General features: G+C 49.5%; 1 protein-coding gene and 1 pseudogene across 1 annotated transcript; both read left to right on the plus strand.

The window, feature by feature from the left end:
- Positions 1 to 9,146: 9,146 nt before the first annotated feature.
- LOC119333080 (early nodulin-93-like) lies at positions 9,147 to 9,700 on the plus strand. The gene is made up of 3 exons (XM_037606104.1): positions 9,147 to 9,210; positions 9,334 to 9,395; positions 9,482 to 9,700. The coding sequence occupies exons 1-3, from the start codon at positions 9,147 to 9,149 to the stop codon at positions 9,698 to 9,700; spliced, it is 345 nt and encodes a 114-aa protein (XP_037462001.1).
- Positions 9,701 to 19,650: 9,950 nt separating this feature from the next.
- LOC119333081 overlaps positions 19,651 to 22,252 on the plus strand; it is a 78,708-nt pseudogene continuing 76,106 nt past the window's right edge.

A 22,252-nucleotide genomic window follows, 5' to 3' on the forward strand; every position in this document is an offset into this window, starting at 1 on the left:
CCCGCCGCCGCCAATCGCCCCGAGCGCCACGCCACCACCAGCTCCTCGTCGCCGCGCCTCCTACCTCGCCGCCTTCGGTGACCGGAGTTTGCCAGAATCGCCCTCCGCCGCCGTCTCCCACGCTTCCGGCCACCTCGCAGTCGCTGGACCCGGCCCGCTCCAGATCCGGTCCGGGTGGACCAGATCCACCAGGCCCACGATCCAAACGCCTCCGCTCGTCCCCGCACGTCTCCGTCCCGGAACCCCGAGATCATGTTTTCCCGCGAGGTCGTTTTTCTACTAAGTCCCCAACATTTTTAGCATACTTCATCATGCCATATCTTTGCACCCGTGGCTCCGTTTTGGGCGTGTAGCATATCAAATTGTTCGTCTCGATGTGGACTTCATTTCATTCCATTGCACCATATTTATTTGAGTTCATCTTGATGCCCTAAATGCTGTTGCAAGAGTGCTATGTGATATTAGTTTTAGATTCTTAACAGATATTGGACATTTGTCATTTTTGCCATGTTTAATGTGTGCCTCCTATGAACTTGAGCCCTACATGTGTTTTGAAGTATGCCATGCCATCTTTACAGGGGTGTATGCCATGTATTTTTGTGATCATTGTGGTGACTAGCACAAGCATGCAAAGTAGCTCTCGTAATGTTGCTGATTTCAGGGACTTCGAATTCTTCCAAGTCTTTTCCCTGATAATATTTTTATGCCATGTATTCTTGTTGCTAGAGAGTGATCCATGCCTCTTGAGCATGTTCAGTAAGGATTATTTTGAGATATTGTTATGCTCTATCCATCCATGTCTTTGTTTGCAATTATGGAGTTCCCTAGCATGACTCAATCTTGCTCTACTTTTGCTATAAAATGTTCCTGGCAGATTGTTTACGTGTTAATCAATTTTGCTGAGGTTGTTATAGTCTATCCATGCATGCTATGAGAGTGTTATTGCCATGGATAGCTTATTTATCATGTCTACTTCCTGGGTGTATGCTTAGTTTGTCATGCAATGCCTTGTGGTGAGTGCATCGAGCTCGTAAACATGCCTACGTAAATCTGTTTTGCCATGTTCCAGTTTTCTGCTAAGTCTGAATCTGTTAACGAAACTTGCTATGTTTACATGGTTGCCATTGTATTTTCTGATCCCTTTTGGCTTATGGTCAGTAAGGGACTTTTGTTGTATGCTTTGAGTACTTCATGTCATGCCTTGCTTTGCCATGTTATGTTCCTATAGCATGTTGTTATCTTGCTCTAAACATTGCTTCCTGATGTTAAACCTGCCATGTTATTATTTTCACTAAGTCTGAGAACCTGATATCTTTTGCACTTTTGTCATGCTTGTTTGAACTTGCTATTGAGTGAACTAGCCGTAGCTCAGTGTTCATCTTTTGTCAAGCATCTTGATTGGATCACTGCCATGTACTTTGTTGCTATGTTAGAGTGCAGTAGCTTGTTGTTCTTGATGCATTTAGATGGCCTCGTGCTGTTAATCGAAGATTGGTGCCATATTTGTTTTGCTTGTCATTTGCAAACTGTGGATCCGTTTCCGGTGATCTTTATATCGATTTCGACCGAAATCAACTCATCTTTCCAGCAGAACTCTTGGTTTGCCAAGTTGAGGCCTGGTTCAATCATTCTCTTCCGAAGCATGCATATGTATTGAATATCACATCCCACATATCATGCCATGTTTTGCATCATGTTGCTTGTGCACTGCATCGTGGTTGATTGTGGTTCCCTTTGCTTGTGTTCTTGCTTTGGGTAGAGTCGGGAGATGAGTACGTGAACGAGGAACCCGTTGAGTATGCTTACGAAGATCAAGGTTACGCAAAAGCGGAGAACTTTGTAGGCAAGATGACCATACCCTCGAAATCACTTCTATCTTTGCTTGCTAGATGCTCGCTCTATTGCTATGCCTATGCTACGATACCTACCACTTGCTTATCATGCCTCCCATTTTGCCATGTCAAACCTCTAACCCACCTTGTCCTAGCAAACCGTTGTTTGGCTATGTTACCGCTTTGCTCAGTCCCTCTTATACGGTTGCTAGTTGCAGGTGAAGATTGGAGTTTGTTCCTTGTTGGAACATGTTTATTGTTGGGATATCATTATTATATTTTTGTTTACTTCAATGCATCTATATACTTGGTAAAGGGTGGAAGGCTCGACCTTATGCATGGTGTTTTGTTCCACTCTTTCCGCCCTAGTTTCCGTCCTACCGGTGTTATGTTCCTTGATTTTGCGTTCCTTACACGGTTGGGTTATAATGGGAACCCCTTGACAGTTCGCCTTGAATAAAACTCCTTCAACAAGGCCCAACCTTGGTTTTACCATTTGCCACCTAGCCTCTTTTCCCTTGGGTTCCGTGGACTCAAGGGTCATCTTTATTTTAAACCCCCAGGCCAGTGCTCCTCTGAGTGTTGGTCCAAACTAGAGCCCTTTGCAGCGCCCCCTCGGGGAAACTCGAGGTTTGGTTTTAATTGTACGGAGCGCTCATCCGTTGTGCCCTGAGAACGAGATATGTGCATCCTCATGACTCACAGTTTATTTCCAAAAACCAGATGCAGGGATCGATGATACCATTCCAGAAGATGCGACTGAGCTCAAGTGGGAGTTCGATGAGGACTCACAATGTTACTACGTTTCCTTTCTAGACGATCAGTAGTGGAGCCCAGTTGGGGCGATCAGGGACATTATGCTTTTGGGGTTGTCTTTATTTTAGTTCCATAGATGGACCTTGATTGTATCTGGATGATTGTAATGATATATTTATGCTATTGTGTGACGTGGCGATTGTAAACCCACTATGTACCTCTTTCTTATTCAGTACATGGGTTGTGTAAAGATTACCCCTCTTGCGACATTGCCTTCAATGCGGTTATGCCTCTAAGTCGTGCTCCGACACATGGGAGATATAGCCGCATCGAGGGTGTTACAAACCACTTATGTAGGTAGCTGACACGCACAACACTGTGTTTACACTCTTACTTATGTAAAAGATATGAATTATACATGAGTTGCCTCTACAATGAGGAACCGTGATAGTAGATACAACAATTGTGTGATATAATGGAATTGATTGAGTTTATTTTTTTTAATTTCTAATAAGTTAGTAGTAGGGTTGGAAAAACTGCTCGCTAGTAGTATTTAGGATACTAGTAGCGTTTGAATTGTACACACGCTACTACTATTTCGTTAGTAATAGTGCGGGTACGAAATAGCAGTAGCGTAGGTGGCACACGCTACTACTAACGAAGTTAGTTAGTAGTAGCACGGGTTTAACCCACGCTACTATTAACTATTAGCTGTAGTGTGATACTAGGAGCGGGGGTACCCATGCTGCTAGTAGCCTTTTTCCTAATAGTGTGACCACACTATTCGAAACACAAAAGGGGAATCACAAAACAACACAAGACAATGATTTCTTTACCAAATGGGAGAAATGCCACTTTCAACGGGCTCCAGAGGGCGTTGTTCCTCGCCGCCAAGATCCGGGTAAATGGAGGCCGTGGAAGCAACAAGGCGGTGACAGATCAGTGGGAGCATATGACTCAAAGTGGTGGGGAAAAGGGGGGCAACCAAAATTTAGGGGTGTGTCACTATCGAGCATTGCAGGTGCGCCCACAGTGGAGAAAGGCACGCACCAGAGGGGCAAAATGGGAATTATGGCCCCAATGGTGGGTCCCCACATCAACGGACACTCGAGGAGTCTTTTCATCAATACTGGTGGGCCCATGTTGGAGTGGAAATGGAAATTATGGCGCAATGGTGGGCTCGCACATCGCCCAGAAAGGGTCAATCGAGTCTCCTCGTGGGTGCAATTGATGTGGTGAAGTGGTGTGTCCAAAATGGAAGGAAGCAACGCAAAGTTGACGACAAGCGATGGAGATGACGTGTAGTGTCATACACCTATTTTTTCACAATCGTTAGTGCCCAGACCCGAAATATGGAAGATGGAGTGGCAGGATTCGAATACGCAACTTCGGCAGTGGCACGGACCGATTGTTCCCAAAAATATAATATGAAAACTTTTTCATGATGGGTTTGAGGATATTGATCGCTATCGTACATGTTAATATTTCCTTCTTATAAACTAGATCAAAGTGTAATCAACAAAACTAATATGCACTCTATTCTGAAATGAGGGGAGTAAGCCCTATCTATAAGACAACATGACCGTAGCTATTGATGATTTCTCGATTTACTAGTAATGACATTTCATAGGATTTACTCCCTCCATTCCTAAATATAAGTCTTTTTATAGATTTCAATATAGACTACATACGGAGCAAAATGAGTGGATCTACATTCTAAACTATGTCTATATACATCCGTATATAGTTCATATTGAAATCCCCAAAACATACTTATATTTAGGGATGGAGGAACCATTGCCATTTATTTGGAGAAGGATAACCATTATCCAAAGAAAAATGAAACATGTCATTTAATGACATTATTGGATAAGGATAACCTTGATGCCACCACATATATATAAGGCGACTAAACGGTACCCCTCACGACCACAAAAATATACTGGTTGACAAATTATTGCATAACTATATATCTTTTGTTGTTCTGTGTTCTTAGGCATTGGCGGACAATGGCATCTTCCAAGTGATCATAGTTTTTCTCATGGCGCAAGCCTGCTTGCTCATGATGATGGCATCATCGGTAGCACATGCAGCTGCTAGACCGGTGGGGTACAATCCAGTGTGCTGCCCTAGGAACATCTTTTGTTGCGGGTTCTGTAGCGGATTGGCCAATTCACCCGCACCATCCATTGTATCTTGATGTGTGGCTTTATTCTCCGCCAACTAGTAAGCTCAACGTATAAATGATATGTGTGGTTCATGTGTTACCTAATCCTAAATATTTGTGATGCTACTTTCAAGAAGTTATTGTACTAGTTACTTACATAATAAAATGAGAGGAGATTATTATATATCTTGTTCGCAATATACCGCAAAGAGACTTAAGCTTATGTTTACTTTAGTCCTTTTGAAAACTAGATTATTTTGCCGCATTGATTTAAGAGAAAAAAAGAGTGGCCAAGCATACACGTTGACCCCATGAGTCTGCCGTGTGTGCCTGTGGGAATTTCTGTTTTATCATTCGGTTGGCCGTACATTATGTCAAGATCGTCCATGTCATGGCGACATGCTCTATGTTTGCAGAGAACATAATGTTGTAAAGCATTTATTGGGTAATGGAGTATATCGTCAATTAGTAGAAACCAACTACCATTGGCAGGCTTGTCTATGAATTCACGTATGTATACTGTTTTGTTTTGCATGAATGCCAACATCATATATTAAAATGGTCACATCCCCGACAGCGGTGGATCCGACCCAGGATCGAAGCAAGTGCCAAGGACTTGATTGCTTTTTAGTTTCGTCCTTTGGGTTCCTATTTGCAAAGTTTCTCACCTAGGCTGTAATTTCTACTTTCTGTTGGGTCCTTTTGTAAAATGTTGCATGCTTATCTAATTTAAGTCTGGGTTCTTCCGGAGTCTAGAAAAATATATACATTAAATGGTCCAACCCTTACAATACCATCCTTCCAAAACCAGAAAATAAAACACATACCCTCATGTATATCAACGACGTCTTTCTCCCACACTTGCACCCCATGGGCAAAGCTCGATATCGCATTTGGATATCCAAAATACTCTCAGAGCCAGGGTAAATCATTCTCTGTGTGTGCCCATATGTGTAATCTATATGTGTAATCTATCTATCTATACTATACCAATTAAAGAGTTCTCGGAAACTCCAATGACTAATCAGAAATTACGAATCGTTCATTTGGTGGGATCTAGTTTGGCACATGGTCTGTCCAAGGACCGAAAAAGGGAAGTGAGATGGACGGAAACTAAAGTGAAGGCAGAGGACCAGTAGACAAAGAGAAGTGAAGGCCCTGTCCTGATCTACTCACTAAGCTTAGGCGGTTTCAATAGTAAATGCAATTTTTCTTTGTCAGCAGCCGCCTCCAATAGTTATTGCAAGCGGTTATGTTGTCCTAACCGCCTCCGGTGTGCATATATACAGGCAACTTCGTTTTATTTGATCACAACCGCTTGCGGAGGCCGCTTCTAATGCCCGCTTTTCTGTTAGTAGATGTTGGTCTCGTGCATCAACCTTTGATGATTGTTTTGTTGATGGTCGCCTTCGATGAAGTCGGAATCGCTTGATCCAGGGCGATAGGTGATGATGATGACGCCTGTGTGCAGCCATGGCGGTTGCTCTTTCCGTTTATGTGTGAAGTCTATGTTGGTAGCTAGATCAGCCGCTGGCATGTGTATTATCATGTTCCATGACGATCGTTTTTGGGCTTGTTGTTATGGTTTTTGCCAAATTTCTCTAAATTAACTAGAGAATTATATTTTTAATTAATGAAAATGATAAATCTTTTGTCTCGTTTAATTTTTTTCAAATCAACTAACTAATACTTTCTCCGTTCTTAAGTATTTGTCTTTGTAGAGATTTCAACAAATAACTACATACAAAGCAAAATGAATAAATCTACACTTTAAAATATGTCTATATATATCCCCATGTGATAGTCAATTTAAAATCTAAAAAAAGCAAATATTTAAAAACGGATGGAGTACTTGTTAATTTTCCCCCGAGATGGACGCGCCATTTGTTTTTTACCCAACCACTAGCTGAATTGGCCTGATTGCCGACGCGGCGAGCCGAGATGGTATTCTTAGTTCAACTATCTATTCAACAAATAAATGGAAGTTCGATCTATCAATATCTATGATCTTGGACCGTCAATAATGAATTTTCTTTAGAATTTGGACACTTGATCGACCCAGTTACTTCTATTATATTATATCTAGGCCGAAAATTAGGAGCACCTGCTCAAACAGAAATGGGGTGCACGCTGACTGACACTGCACTCACGCACATGCTCCTACCTATGTGTTATCCTACGCAGACGACCTGCCAACCCCGATGGATCGATCATGCCTCTTATCATGTGGAGAGTGTAGTGGAGTGCCCGCTCATCACGTGCTATGTTTTCTATATGACCAACGACAACAAACCGCCGCCAACTGTGCTCTGCCGCAGCGCCGGTCATCCCGCCCGCCCGCCGCTCGTCTCAATACCCTTCCCACCATATCAAATCGCCTTTTTCCCCGCCCGCTGGTTGCGCAGTTTCCTGCAACCTATAAATCAAGACACAGAACCTCAGTCAACTCCAGCGCGGGATCCCATCTTGTCCGGCCCTGTTTGTTTGAAGCAAAACAGACATACTACACAGCCTAGCGCGCGACATTGTGAATCCATTTGGTCCGTTTTGTTTTCGGGCCGATCAATTTCAAGCGCAAACATGTGTCGAGTTTGCATCGCGGCGGACAGCAAACGAACACGTCGTTCGTCCGCTCCGAGGCCGCGTGGCAGGCAGTCACCAACCACCCACCGCCCGACCTTAATGTACACGCGCAGTCGGCCTCATCTGTCATCCGCCCAGGCGAACGGTCGTCTTCCTTCTTAAATGGGAAGCCGTGGACCGGTCGCAGTCCACACTCCCCACTCCAGCCCATGCTGCCTCCTCGAAACCCGACATCCCCAAACCCTAGCTCTTCCTCTCCCCATCCTCGATCTCGCCGGCCGACCGCCACGCAACCATGGGATTCTGGAACACCGGGCGCAAGGGGAAGCACGACTGCGAGGCTGGCTCGTCCTGGGGCCGCCGCCGCCGCGGCGTGAAAGAGGAGCACGCGTCACCACCGCAGAGGGAACCCCGCGCTGCCCGCATTCTGTATCGCCCCCACGGCCGCCGGCGAGCACTACCGGCACTACATCCACGCGGATGTATGCCGTCGTTATTGGGAGAAGAGGACGCCGCTCCCCTGGAGCGACGTGCACCTCCCCAATAACTGGCATCTCTCCGCCGATCCGGTGTCGATCCTGCCGGTCCCTACGAGCGGCCATGCACGCCGTGAGGAGATCGAGTGACGCCGCCTCCTGCCAGACGACCTGTACTACGACCCCAGGTACACCATCGACTCCAACCTTTGGGACACTTGGTTCCGTGACGAGCACGACATGCGGCGCGCCTCCTTCGCCAGCACGTCGTCTGGGCCGCGACAGCCACGTGAGCGCCGCGCGCGTGCTCCGAGCCCTCCCCAAGTTCGCGGGCGTAGGGTGGTGTGCGACATCACGCCGACGCCGTCGCCATCGCCCTCCTTGTCGCCACCACCTCCTCATCGCATGACAGAGGAGAAGGATGTTCGGCTCCTTCAACGTGTCATGGAAGACTCCATGAACATGTACGACGAGCGCCAATGGGTGGGCCTAGAGACCGTGATGACCCTCTCTACTCCCGGCGACGTGGCTGTGCCGGAGCTAGAGATGGTGAGGATCGAGGAGGTGTTGGAGAACGAGCCCGTCGTCGCGTTCCACCCGGGCCTGGTTCAGGAGATGGTCGACGCCGCGGGGGCGTGAGTGAAATGGTGCCCCACGCCACCGCTATCACCGGAGCAGGAGGCGTCGCCACAGAAGGAGGTGGTGCAGGCTCGGAAGGAGCGGGAGGCGTCACCACGGCATCAACAGGCACGGCAGGAGCGCGCGGGCAGCGGATTTCTTTTATTTGTTTTGTGTTAATTATGTCTATGTGGACTGTGGAACTAGGCCGTTTTGTGGCCGTAATGTTTAATTATGTTGTTTGTTTTTATGTTTGCATTTATTTTATTTGTTTCGGTATTTTGTTTTAGTTTTTACATTTTTTTAATCACGTCCACCTCGGACATGATTCGGGGTGCGGCTGCGCGTTGGGCGCACTGACAACCCAACGGCCCCAAGCGGACATCAATGTTTTAAATAACGGGCTATGAAAAATAGAGGCGGGCCTACAAATCAGCTATAGCGGGCTAAAGCGGGCTATTTATGAAGGTGACCATTTAGCGGCACCCTGCTGCTAACTATTTAAAACTATGGCGGACATGAACGTCTCCATTGCCGCCCCAAACAGACGAAAACAGACCAAACTAGACGTCCGTTTGGCGTCGTGGGCTGGAGTTGGCCTCAGCTGTTCATCCATCTCATCTCACTCAGACTACTACTGATCTACAGCTACGTGTACTTGAGTTCACTACCTACTAGTTCACTTCCTTCGGCACCAAGCTCTCTCCGGCAAAGATGTCTACGGTGACCCGCGCCTACCTCGACCAAAGGCTCGTCGCCGGCAAGCACTGCTCCAAAGGTAATCAACGGCGGCCTGCTCCTACGGCCAACGCACTCTTGCCATTTTTTTGCTGCTTTCTCTCTGTGCCGACACATGACTTGATCCTGTGACATCGGGCTTACCATTTAACTCAAACTGCAGAGGATGCCATGGCCGGAGCCAAGGTAGCAACTGTCACCACCGTCGCTGTCGCAGTCCCCACCGTGAGTCCATTAGAAGCAACCACTCACTGACTCGCCCTACATTTTTGAGAATACCATCTGATGTCGTCCGTGCAATTTCTCTGCAGCTGGCGAGCGTGAGGATGCTGTCGTGGGCGAGGGCGCACCTCATCCCGAACGGGCAGGGGCTCATCATCTCCACCGTCACTGGGATGGCCTACTTCATCATCGCCAACAAGACCATCCTCTCAATGGCCAGGAAGCACTCCTTCGAGGACGCGCCGGACCACCTCAAGAACACCCTCTTCCACTGTTTACGCTATAATGGATCCATTAGTAGTGTGTAATAAACTATACCGTGGCCCGTACGGCCGCACCTGTCTGCTGAATGATACAATAATATAATGTTCAGCGAGAGAGGCGAGGCGATGCAGATCAGGCCTTGCGCTTCTATCGGTGCGAGCACTTATCTGATGAAGTTACCATGTAATCCAGCCAGTATTCTTGAATAAATGGATACTACTAGTATTTGTACAACTCTGGTTCATCTGCAATCACTACTAATCTTACATGTGCCAGAGCATGCAAAAAAGAAGGGCACCTCCAACGCCAGCCCCTAAAAGAATACTAGTATTTGTACAACTCTGGTGCATCTGCCATCACTCATCTTACATGTGCCAAAGCATACAAAAAAGACCAAACTAAGGGCATCTACAACGCCAGCCCCTAAAACAGATACGATATCCGTTTACGAGCAGGCCATCCAATGATCAAACTCCAGAAACATTTCAGATACTCCCTCCGTCCTATAATATAAGAACGTTTTTGACACTAGTGTAGTATAAAAAACGCTCTTATATTATGAGATGGAGGGAGTAGAATTTAAACAAATTAGATAAAGTTCATACAAACCAAATAATTTTCATTCAAACCGGATCAAAATAATTACATTTTAGATATGTTTCAATTAAATGAAAGTGGACGACACCTTTTTATCCCAGTCTAAATATTTGTCGATCATGGAGCGTTCGTGTTCTGCATCTGTCTTCCCCATGTCCAGCTAGTTCAATGGCCACGAGCTCTGTGAAGTGAAGTTACGGGAGGGGAAGAATATGACATGGGACACGGCTCACATGGGACACGAGACTTGTCCATGTCGGTGTCCCAACTCCTACTCTTCCCGGCCAGAGTCTGTCATGTGGACGTCGCCGGACGTGGATGGGTCGGCCTGTGGTCGTTGCGGCTAGGCACAAACCATGCTAGCGGCGCAACCAACATGGGACTGACGACATCCGTGATCCTTGTGCCTCCTCTTCTTGTTGGACCCAAGAACACCGACGAGGCCTAGATCGCTATCGCAAGGAGAATAAGAGGTAGACGAAGACACACACAAGGTTTTGTGCTGCGCACGGTTCTGCAGCTTTTCTCATTAATTTTCAGAATATGTGTACATCTACTAAGGAACGGGAAAACCTCCACGCTGCCGAGCCTACCGGACGTGCCATCCCATGTCGCCCGTCGTGCGCGAGGTGAGTGCGAGTCGAGTCCTATGTTGCATGCCATCCCATGCACTCACAACGGCCGCACTAATCTAGCTAGCTACTAACTGAAAACAAAGACAGCTTCTGCGTGTACATGCACACGAGACAGAGCCGGTTATTGAGCTAACTGAAAAACAAACTATCCTAACGGGCAAAGGATTACAAACTCAACAATTCACCCCCTAATCCTTGTGCCCAGAGATCACCTTAACGACGCCGAGCTTCTGTCGCAGCTCAATGAACTTGATTCTGCCCAGCGCCTTCGTGAGAACATCGGCAAGCTGACCATCAGTGCCAACATGGTCAACATCCACCTTGCCATCTTCAATGCATTCACCAATGAAATGATATCGTATGCCAATGTGCTTACTTCTTTCGTGATGCACTGGGTTCTTGTTGAGCTCGATCGCCGACTTGTTGTCGACGCGCAGCTTTGCCATTGTTTGGCGCGTCGCCGGTGAGCTCGCCAAGGAGCCTGCACAGCCACACACCTTGGCATGCCGCGGATGCCGCCGCCATGTACTCAGCCTCGCATGACGAGATGGCGACGACCTTCTGCTTCTGAGATATCTAGGTGATCACGCTGGAGTTGAGGAAGAACACCACTCCAGTCGTGCTCCGCCGATCATCCCCATTGCCGGTGTGATCGCTGTCGCTGTAGCCAATCACCTCCGGCGCTGAAATTCCTCCCCGCTTGTAGCAGCAACCATACTCCAAAGTTCCACTAACATAGCGGAGGATTTGCTTCACTACAGCCCAATGCAATTCTGCTGGCGCCTCCAGATACCTACTGACGATGCCGACGGCGTAGGTGATGTTGGGTCGAGTGTTGCAGAGGTATCGTAGGCTGCCGACGACGCTTCTGTACCGTGTGGCATCCACGCCGTCGCCTGCGCCTGTCTTGGACAGCTGGAGACGGTTTTGCATTGGAGTGTCGCTAGCGTTGCACCCCCTCATCCCAGCAGCTTCGAGGATCTTCATGGCGTAGGCGCTCTGACAGAGAGTGATCTGTCCGTCCTTCTGATGTACCTCGATCCCAAGGTAATAGCTCGGGAGACCGAGATCGCTCATGTCAAACACTCTGCGCATCTGCTCCTTGAACGCCTTGATGTCGTCGATGCTGCCACCGGTGATGATAAGATCGTCCACGTACACGCCGACCAGCAGTGTCGCCGCACCGGTGCTCCTCCTGTACACCGCATGCTCGAGGGGGCTGCGCTCAAACCCGAGCGATGCAAGCGACGCGTCGAGCTTGGCATACCATGCTCGGGGCGCCTGTTTCAGACCGTACAGGGCCTTCCGAAGATGCAGTACCTTTCCCTCCTCGCCGGCGATGACGAAACCCGGTGGCTGGTTCACCTAGACCTCCTCGATCAGATCGCCGTTCAAGAACGCCGACTTGACGTCCATGTGATGGACTTGCCATCCTTGCCGTGCCGCCAACGCCAGCAGTAGCCGCACTGTTTCCATGCGAGCCACCGGCGCGAACACCTCGTCATAGTCCACGCCTTGCCGCTGCGAGTAGCCCTTCGCCACCAAGCACGCCTTGTGCTTCAAAATCTTGCCGGCGGGATCCCTCTTGACCTTGAACACCCATTTTGAGCCCTATCGCTCGGTGCCCAGGCGGGAGCGCGGCAAGCTCCCAGGTCTTGTTCTCGCGGATCGTGACCAGCTCGGCGTCCATGGCGCGCATCCAGCACGCCTCCTCCAAGGCTTCATCGACCCCAGAGGGCTCTTCAGCAGCGATGAGGCAGAGCCCAACTTGGTCTTCTCTCGCCGCTTCCACCTCAGCCAGTACATCCGTCATCTTGCGGTAGCGCGTTGGCGCATGGTCGAGGTCATACCGCTCCCAGTCATCACTGGGCGGCGTAGCCCAACCTCGTCATCAGGGGCTGGAGAGCGCGCTGGTGTTGTTGGTGTGGCCGAACAACCCCTCGATGCGGAAGAGCTCGATGAAGAGGATGCCGTGGACGACCCGTCTGAGCTCGACGAGGCAGACTGCATGTCGACGCTCTGTTCGTCGATGTAGACGACCACAAAGTGTTCGTCGATGGGGGTCGCCGTAGCACCTGGGGCCGGCGTCCAGTCTCACTTCCTCCGTTCTTCAAAAACGACGTCGCGTGACGTGCACCTTGTTCGTGGCCGGATCAAACACCCTGTACGCCTTAGCTCCTTCTGCGTACCCAATGAAAATCATCGGCGTCGAGCGATCGGCCAGTTTAACGATGCCGGGGCCGATCCGCTTGACGTGTGCGGTGCACCCGAAAGTGCGCAGGTGATGGACCGCCGGCTTCTTCTTGTGCCACGCTTCGTACGGCGTCTACCCGTCGACGCTGCGCGTGGGGGATCGATTGAGTAGGTACACCGTGGTCTTGACCACGTCGCCCAAGAACATGGCGGGCACGGCCATGCTCTTGAGCAGACACCGCGCCATCTCCACCACGGTCTGGTTGCACCTCTCGACCATGCCGTTTTGCTGCGGCGTGTATGGCGCGGTGGTGCAGTGCTTGATCCCTCCATCCTCGCAGTACAGACGAAAATCAGTGGAATTGAACTCACCGCCACGATTGGAGCGGAACGCCATGAGCCGGCGTCCAGATTCGGCCTCTGCAAGAGCCTTGATCTTCTTGAAGCATTGAAATGTCTCGTCTTTTAATTTGATCACCTCCAGCCACATGTATCGTGAGTGATCATCGACAACCAGCAGGAAAAAACGATTACCTCCGGTCGTTGCCGGCTTGATCGGCCCACAGAGGTCCGTGTGGACGAGCTCCAGCGCGTGATCTGCGGGGTACGGCGGCCTGCGGGAACGGGAGCTGGTGCTGCTTGCCCAGGGCGCATCCGTCATAGTACTGTTCGACACGGTCGACGAGGGGCACGCCATTCGCCATCTCTAGGCGCGCGAGATCGCGCAGCGCCCTGAAGTTCAGGTGGCCATAGCGCGAATGCCACAGCCACGCCGTGTCGTCACCACTCGCCAGCAGGCACACCGGCTTGGTTAGCGCCAGGGGAAGTACGTAGAGGCGCCCCGCGTTGCATGCCACGCGGGTGGGCAGCCGCCCGTCCGGATTGCGGAGGCGAAGGACCCCGCCGTGGATCACCATCTCGCAGCCGAGCTCATCTATCTGACCGATGCTCAAGATGTTGCTGCACAAATGGGGTATGTAGTATACCTCAGCGAGCGTCAGATGCTCACCGCTGCGGCACTCGAAGTGGATCGTCCCTCTCCCCTCTAACTGCACACTGGACCCGTCACCGAGCTTCACGGTCCCCCGCGCTCCCACGTCGAGCTCGGAGAAGATCTCGCGGTGACCGGACATGTGGTTGCTTGCCCCGGTGTCCAGGTACCAGGAGGTGTCGCAGGTGCCACCCTCCTGGGTAGCACGCGCCTGGGAGCGTTCCTCGTTGAGAAGAACCCGCTCGACCGGGCGCTCGGTGGTGATAGTGAGCGCGGTGACCGTGGCGAGCAGAAGTGCCGCCTCGTCGTCCTGGTTGCCCGCGACCGCAAGGTTCGCCTGATCCTTGCGTTCACGACGCGGCTCGGTGCAGTGCTCCGAGAAATGCCCAGGTTTGTTGCAGTTGTAGCACTTCACCTGAGACATGTCGTGTTCCCCGTTCGTCGCGCCGTCGCGGCCGCCGTTTCCGCCGCCGCCCCGACGATTCGAGCCGCCGCCTTGTCCACCGGACCCGCCTGGCCCGCCGGAGCCACCGTGGCCGCCGTTCTGGCTGCTGCCCTGGCTTTGGACGTGCTGGTTCTTGCGCGCGTTCCACTACGCCTCCGTCATCAGCAGCTGGGGCCCGCCGCCTCCACCTTGATCGTTGGTGAGATAGCGCTCCTCCACGGAGCGCAGACGGCCGACGAGCTCCTCAACTGAGAGCGTGTTGAGGTCGAGCATCGTCTCGATGGCGAGGGCGATCTGCATGTAGCGAGGCGGGACGACGCGTAGGAACTTCTGAACCACTCTCACCTCGTCCATGGTGTCGCCGAGCGAGCGCAGATTGTTGACGAGCGAGGTGATCCGCATGCCGAACGCGTCGAGTGTCTCGCCATCGCGGAACGTGATCCCCTCGAACTCGGAGCGCAGCCGTTGCGTCGTGGCCTCGTGCACGCGCGCGACTCCCATCCGCATGGTCTTGATCGTATCCCATACCTCCTTCGCGGTCTTCTTCACCACGATCGTGCCCACCATCTCCGGCGGAATGGATCGCAAGATGGCCGCCAGCGCCGACTTGTCGTTGGGGACGCTCGACGGGTTTCCTTCCACCGCGTCCCACATCAAGTTTGCCTCCATGTTGATCTGCATCAGCATAGACCACTCGAAGTAGTTTGTCGACGTGAGCATCGGCCACACCGTGGTGCCGCTCGGGACGAGACGCTCCTGGACCGTGCGCTCGTGGACGACGACCTCCTTGCCGTACCGGCGGGTGCGGCTACGACCGCAGCTACGGCCGCGATCGGGCGTTGGCGAGCGCGCGTCACCACTGCCGCTGCCGTCGCCCTGGTGGGCTGCAGTGCGCTCCGCTGTCGAATTCGCCGGAGAGGTCGTGCCGGCCATGGTCACCGAGGAACAACGCGGCTCTGATACCACTTGTTGGACCCAAGAACACCGACGAGGCCTAGATCGCTATCGCGAGGAGAACAAGAGGTAGACGAAGACACACACAAGGTTTTATACTGCGCACAGTTCTGCAACTAAGGAACGGGAAAACCTCCACGCTGCCGAGCCTACCGGACGTGCCATCCCACGTCGCCTGTCGTGCGCGAGGTGAGTGCGGGCCGAGTCCTACGCTGCATGCCATCCCATGTGCTCACAACGGCCGCACTAATCTAGCTAGCTACTAACTGAAAACAAAGACAGCTTCTACGTGTACATACACATGAGACAGAGCCAGTTATTGAGCTAACTGAAAAACAAACTATCCTAACGGGCAAAGGATTACAATCTCAACACTTCTTCCACCTCCGCGAGCACGGTGTCCGTCTCCGCCTGCAGGACGCATAGCTGCCATCACCCGCGAAGGATGTCATGGGCAGGGGCCAATGACCATGAGGCCGGTCATTTCTGCACGGAGGCTGTCTGCATCTCCTCCAACGAGTAGAACTAGGATAGTATGTGGCTTAATTTTACGTTGCATGATGTAGTATGAAAAGAAATAGATGGTGAAACTTGAGGTTTGTGGTTGCAGCAGCAGACAAATAAAGGGCGACTATGCCCTGTTCGCGGATGTGCGCGGATGTGTCCGCGAACATATCAGGGGTCACTTTTAAAATGTGTGATTGTAGATGTTGTAACATTTTTTTGGCAAAAATAATTCAGATCTATTATCAAAGTTCATCAAAGAAAGAATTCCTTATTTGACACAATCTTAAATGTTGTTTCCCTATTTGACACCGAAAACTTTTTCTTCCCTATCTAACATCGACTTTAATTTTTTTGCCCTTTATGACACTTTCATCCGTTTTGAGCCTGGACGGTGTTAAATGTCACTTGAAAAGACCATTTTACCCCTTATGTGGTATGTGAGCAAAGTTTGTGCATGGAGCTTGTGTGGCGGCGGCTCGCACATTCGGTGTGCTGGCAGGGCGCGTATCTTGTGCAGCTCGCGCGCGTGGTGTGCAGCCGGTGACAGACAACCAACGCGTGGGACAACGAGGCGTGTGGGGCCAAAGATGTTAGAGGCACGGAACGGCTGGGAGAAAAACGTTTGGCAACCGAGAGGGCGCGCGATGGCCAGCAGAGTCACCGGCTTGCGTCCGACTTGTGGTCCGCGGTCGGAGAAACCGGCTCATCCGGGCCGGTTGGATGCATATGCATGCTCTACACAAAGGCCAACAGGGCCATGGTGCGGCACGGTAGAAGGGCATGGCGGGCATCCTTGGTCGCATGTCCTGCATCCCAGCGCGGCAACCTGAGCCTGCGTCATGCACGTCCTCGTCCTCGTCCACACAAGAGCTAACAATATGTGATCACTTGATTGATTTTCTTTTAAAGTTGACTCACGCACCTAGCAACCGAACCGGATGGGATAAACACAAGCAGCTAGTCAGCTACGTAGCATACAACAAACAAGCTGGCTGGACATGTCTTATTTTCCATTATTAGCATCTATTAAATTTTTGGTCACATACCATATGAGGGGCAAGGAGGTCTTTTCATGTGCCGTTTAACACCGTTAAGGCTTAAAATGGACGAAAGTGTTATAAATGGCACAAAATTTAGACTCGATGTTATATAGGGAAGAAAATATTTTTCAGTGTCAAATAGGAAAAGAAAATTTAAGACAGTGTTAAATAAGGAATTCTCTCTTCATCAAAAGTACAAAATATCTCAAACAAAATAAAAATTATATCGAGATTCCAAGACCACCTAGCAACCACTACTGCCTCTAGAATGAGCCGTCGACGCGTCGCTGTCGCTGCTCCCCTATTGGAGCCGGCCTGATCTTGTCGATCACATTCAGGAATCCTTCATGCACGTGACCCTAAGGACCAGCGTCATTGTGCCGCAGTCGTCGTTGTCGAACCCTTGCATAGATCTGAAGTACCTAAGACCAAATCTCACCACATAACAAGAAACCCTAACCTCACCCCCACCCCCCCTCCCAAGGAGACAACATGAATCTACCCAGAGCTCCATCGACCACGTCCGGACGAACCAACAAACTCGATGAGGATCAGAGACCGGAAGACAAACTCGAAGAAGTAGTGTCGCCATCCGCCCGAGCGCCGCACCTGCGAGGACAAAAAAAACCTAACCAAAACTACTAACCGAAGTGGAGGCATTGTGATTCCCCTCCAGCCACCGATTGCCGGAGCGGCAGGAGAGGGGAGGAAAATCCACGAGATCGTCGATGAAATCTGGTGGGGAGAGTTTGCTCTAACCGTCTAGGGATAGGGAGCAAAATGAAATTAAGTTTTGGTGAGCTTTCAACAGAATTGAATCTTGATGCTCTTTTGTGTGGAAAAGGCGGATCACTTTCCCGGCACTTCATCTTCACGGTACACACATCCACATTTACATATTAGTATAAACAATTGTGAGTAAAATTAGTAAATTTCATTACAAATAAATCAGGTGAGGGACAAAAAAGAGCCACACCCGGTGTTGGCGAACGCGCCTACACAAAAAGCATAATAGTCGATTATCTAAACTACGTAACTTCTTATGTTTTTCTTTAAGCAGAGGCAAAAGATTTGCCTAATCTACCAGGTAAAAGAAGAATGACTATATAAAGAAAGTAAGAGGAGAATAGAGTGTGTGTTACAAGCCCCAAATTACAGCAAGATTACTCCTCCGTTATTACAAGCTCCAAATCTACGCGACTTTCTATGTGATTACACCCTTACAAGAAGGGTTGGGCGTACTTTGCTGTGCCGTTAGTGTTATTTGGTTTCGTAAAAAAATTACTCACTCTATTTCAAATTATAAGGTGTGTTACTTTTTTTAAAGGTCAAACCTTTTAAGTTTGATCAAATTTATAAAGAAATGTATCAAAATCCATAATATCAAATCGGTATGATTAGATTCATCATGGAATGAATTTTCATACTTTTTTTGTTTAATATTGTGGATATCGATATTTTTTTGCTCTGAACTTGGTCGAAGTTAAAGAAATTGATGGAATATTTAATTTGGCGGGTGGGAAAGATGATGCAGTGTGTTTTACTTTTATTTAAAATGTGTGAGTTGATAGGCTTTTCGTGGTGTGGTTCTTTGTTATCCGTTAACTATTGTATATTTATGTGGGAAAATTGTTGTGTCGGTGGTTTTATGTCCTATATTGGTGCTATAATATCACATGGTGGCTCTCCTTTTATTGTAAGTGGTTGGAGGGTGCGCAAGATTGATATGTTTTTATAGGCCGGTTGCTGCTGATTGATTTGAGAAATTGTTGGCCTGATCATACTCGTAAACCAAATCCATAATTAAATACCTTAATCAAAGAAAAGAGCATTAGAACTAGGGAGCATAGGGAATTAAAATAATTTAATGAGAGTGCTACTTGAGAAATTGTCGACCCAGTCAAAATGGGATGACCCAATTTTAAATTGAAGACCTCAATTAATTGTGACGCCTTAAAAGTTAGAAAGCGTAATGTATAATATTAAATAATTGAATGAAGGAGTTTTGAGAAATTGTTGGCCTGATCAAAATCGGGTGACCTAATTTCAATTGGTGACCTCAATTAAATGTGGGCTCTTTAAAACTAGGGAGCATAGTGTAATAACTAGAAGAATTGGGCGCGCTTTGCTACGCCTTTGTTATCGTTGAGTTTATTCAATAAATAATCACTCTGTTTCAAAATATATGGTGTATTGCTTTTTTTTCAAAAGTCAAACCTTTTAAGTTCAATAAAATTTGTAGACAAATATATCAAAATCCATAATATCAAATCAGTGTTTGTAAATTCATCATGAAATGAGTTTCCACACTTTCCCAGAGGATTTATCTGGATCGTCGAGAGGTGCAGGGGACCATCAGCACGGCACTAGAGGGTAATACATTGGACGTTGAGGACACGCGGGGCGCGACCCTCGTGAAGACCGGGGATGGGGCCCTGGATTGTTCGGCCCCCAGCCGAATACCGCTTCGGAGACGGATCCGGAGTCGAGTGAGCGCCCCCCTTCAAAGGAGGCGCCGAACATGCTGAGGGCCGGACTGCAAAGTGCGTCCGTCTCGGAGGAGCACCGTACCTTGATGGGTACGGTGGCTGGGAAGGTTTAGTCCTCTAAAAGCGGGCTGCATGGAGCCTTTATGAGCCTGCTAACAGGCTTCAAGGTATGCGATGTAATGTCTTCAGCCACTTTCCTATGGAAAATATGCCTGTATATGGATAGTAGCCCGTGAGACTCTGGTCGGCCTAGGAAGAAAGGCGAACATAGGATCTATATATATCTGCTGGAAATAACATACTTATTTGGCTGGAAAAACAGGCTTCACTGTTAGCGGCAACCGCCCAGGCCGCGGAGGTTTCCGAACTGAAACGGCAACTGAAGCAGGCCGATGAGGACATCATCTTTATTAACAAGCGGCTCGACGAGGCACAAGGTATGTTGCGAACATCCCGTTTGCGCCTATATGAATGTGCGAATGCCAAGTTGAAATTTGGACTTTGTTATGTGTGAAATTACAGATGGTGCTGCTAAGATCGAGACCCTCAGGGGTGAACTTGCTCGGGCTAAGGAGCAGGCGAGAGTGAGCAATGGGGCTGCTGATAAAGCGGTTGCAGATTTGAAGGCCGAATAGGCCACCCGGAGCCAGGTCGAGGAGCGGGTATCTGTAGTAGACAAGAGCTCAAGGACACCACCCGCAAGTGCAAGTCCCTCGAGGAGGAGAATAAAGCCAAGGCGACCAAGCTCGCCAAGGCCCTTCAGGAGGCCAAAGAGGCATGGTCTGAATCTAGGGCGGCTCACGAGGAGATCTGGCAGGCCGGACAGATAGCGGCTGGTAAGACCTTTCTTTTACAGACCGAGTTTGGCAATCAGATATATGCCTTGCTTAATCGACTATGATGTTCTCCAGAGGCTTTTGCGGATCTTTCGAAGAGTGCCGCCAACGCCGCGCAATTCTCCAGAAGCTGTTTCGTTCACAGTTCGCGGCGCGGGAGCGCCCAGCGTTGCTGAACGACCAGATGGCGCAATGGGCCGAGCTGCATAAGATATCCGGAGCGGCTACGAAGGACGTCATAGTTCGGCTATGGCCCGCCGATCCCATTCCGAACAGTTATTTCGGCCTAGTGCGGTGACTTGTCGATGCAGTGCCCTGAATTGACGCAATCAAGCGGTAGGTGTGCATAGAAGGTGCACGGATGGCCTTCGCCCGCGTCAAGATGCACTGGGCGAAGATGTAGGCTACCGAAGTGGCTGTCGAGAGCCCTCCTGGAGGCAAGAACCACCGCATGCCGGAGCGCTATTTAGAGGACGTCCTAGAGGGTGCCCGCTTGATAGAAGGTCAATGTTCAAAAGACATTATGTTCGAACAAATGTACCCAAATTGTCCGGACTTTTTATTATATAAGAATGCTTTTGTAGTATATTTGTGCCTTTGTCCGAAAGTTCTTCCCTCCTGTGCGGCCATTTTATATTCTAGAGAGTTTTCTAGTCATCGGCTTTAGCCCCCACGTAGATACGACGAGGGTGTTCGGAATAGCACATGATCACACTTCACCCAACGTCTTGGTCCGTGAAGGAGGTGTCAGTGCGGCGAACTAGGCAATCGGACTATGTGGCTTTACCACTCTCAGTTAGCCATAGGAGTTTGACAATGGGGCTAGAAGATAGCCCCTGGTGTGTACGCGGCTATCCGGATGTGGATGCGTTATGTCTGTGACTGGAAAAGCGGTCCAAGTGGCTGACCAGCTCTCGCCCCATCATGACAGTCAGTTTTCGACTTTCTCTACTGAGGTGCTTGACCGAACGAACCAGAAACAGGATCGCAGTAGTTCTCCCTTTACTACCCTAGCCGAACAAATGGAACGTAAGGTAGCAAACACAGGAGCCGGGCAACCCAACTATTGACCAAATACATGATTCAGAGCCGATGCATATAATGCCAAGCTCGGGACGCCGAATTGTGCTATAAAGTTATTCGAGCTTTTGTTTGGCGACACGTGGGTGGCCATATAGAGCCCCTGGCAATTTGTGCCGAGGTGAGTGAGACAACTGGGGAGACGGTATACCGTCTATGAATAAAGGTGATACCGAATAAAAATTGTTTTCACTGAAATCTGATTGTTATGTCAAAATGTGATCTTACAGAGAGAACCATAATCACCAAGGCCATTTTACATGCCAGGGGTCTAAGGAGAAGGGGAAAAGTTCCATACAGGTTTTTGAACAAAGGTTTGGTCTACAAAATCCTTTGGACCTCATGTCACACGTTTGTGCAACTTTCTCCTTGGAGAGAGAGATTCCTTGAGAGGAATGGTCTTCGGGTATTTGGAACCGGGCTCCAAAAGAGGCCTTGTAGGTCCGTATGATGAATAGATTTCAATTCACCCGTGGTAAAAGAGAAGAAATAATTGAGGAAAAGGGGAAGTCCATATACGGTCGAACCGTACTATGGGCCTATCCGTATTGTGCCTCCGCTGATGCCCAAGGTATTTTAAGTGCATAATTATGCACGCGCGGTGCGAAGTTCGTGGATGTGTGCGGCGACCAGCGGAGGCGAAACTGCTAGTCTAGCTCTGGAATTACTGGGCTGTCAGCAGGCAGAACTGGCCGGTCTTGTTTAATGAATGTCGGCGGCTTGGCGGCCGATGAGGTGTGTGGCTTGACCAGGCCGCTCTGTACTTCGGCCGCGATGGTCGTAGTATGCTCCTCAGTACGAAGGGAGCGTTTCGTGTTTCCATTGATTG

The sequence above is a fragment of the Triticum dicoccoides genome, chromosome 7A, assembly GCF_002162155.2.
Source record: "Triticum dicoccoides isolate Atlit2015 ecotype Zavitan chromosome 7A, WEW_v2.0, whole genome shotgun sequence".
In the NCBI taxonomy this organism is placed as follows: Eukaryota; Viridiplantae; Streptophyta; class Magnoliopsida; order Poales; family Poaceae; genus Triticum; species Triticum dicoccoides.

What these genes read in the sequence shown, in the direction of transcription:
- LOC119333080 (XM_037606104.1), top strand. Translation starts at nt 9,147, where the DNA reads ATGTCTACGGTGACCCGCGCCTACCTCGACCAAAGGCTCGTCGCCGGC. An exon ending in CGGCAAGCACTGCTCCAAAG is followed by an intron (nt 9,211 to 9,333) that starts GTAATCAACGGC and finishes CTCAAACTGCAG; the next exon opens with AGGATGCCATGGCCGGAGCC. An exon ending in TCGCTGTCGCAGTCCCCACC is followed by an intron (nt 9,396 to 9,481) that starts GTGAGTCCATTA and finishes ATTTCTCTGCAG; the next exon opens with CTGGCGAGCGTGAGGATGCT.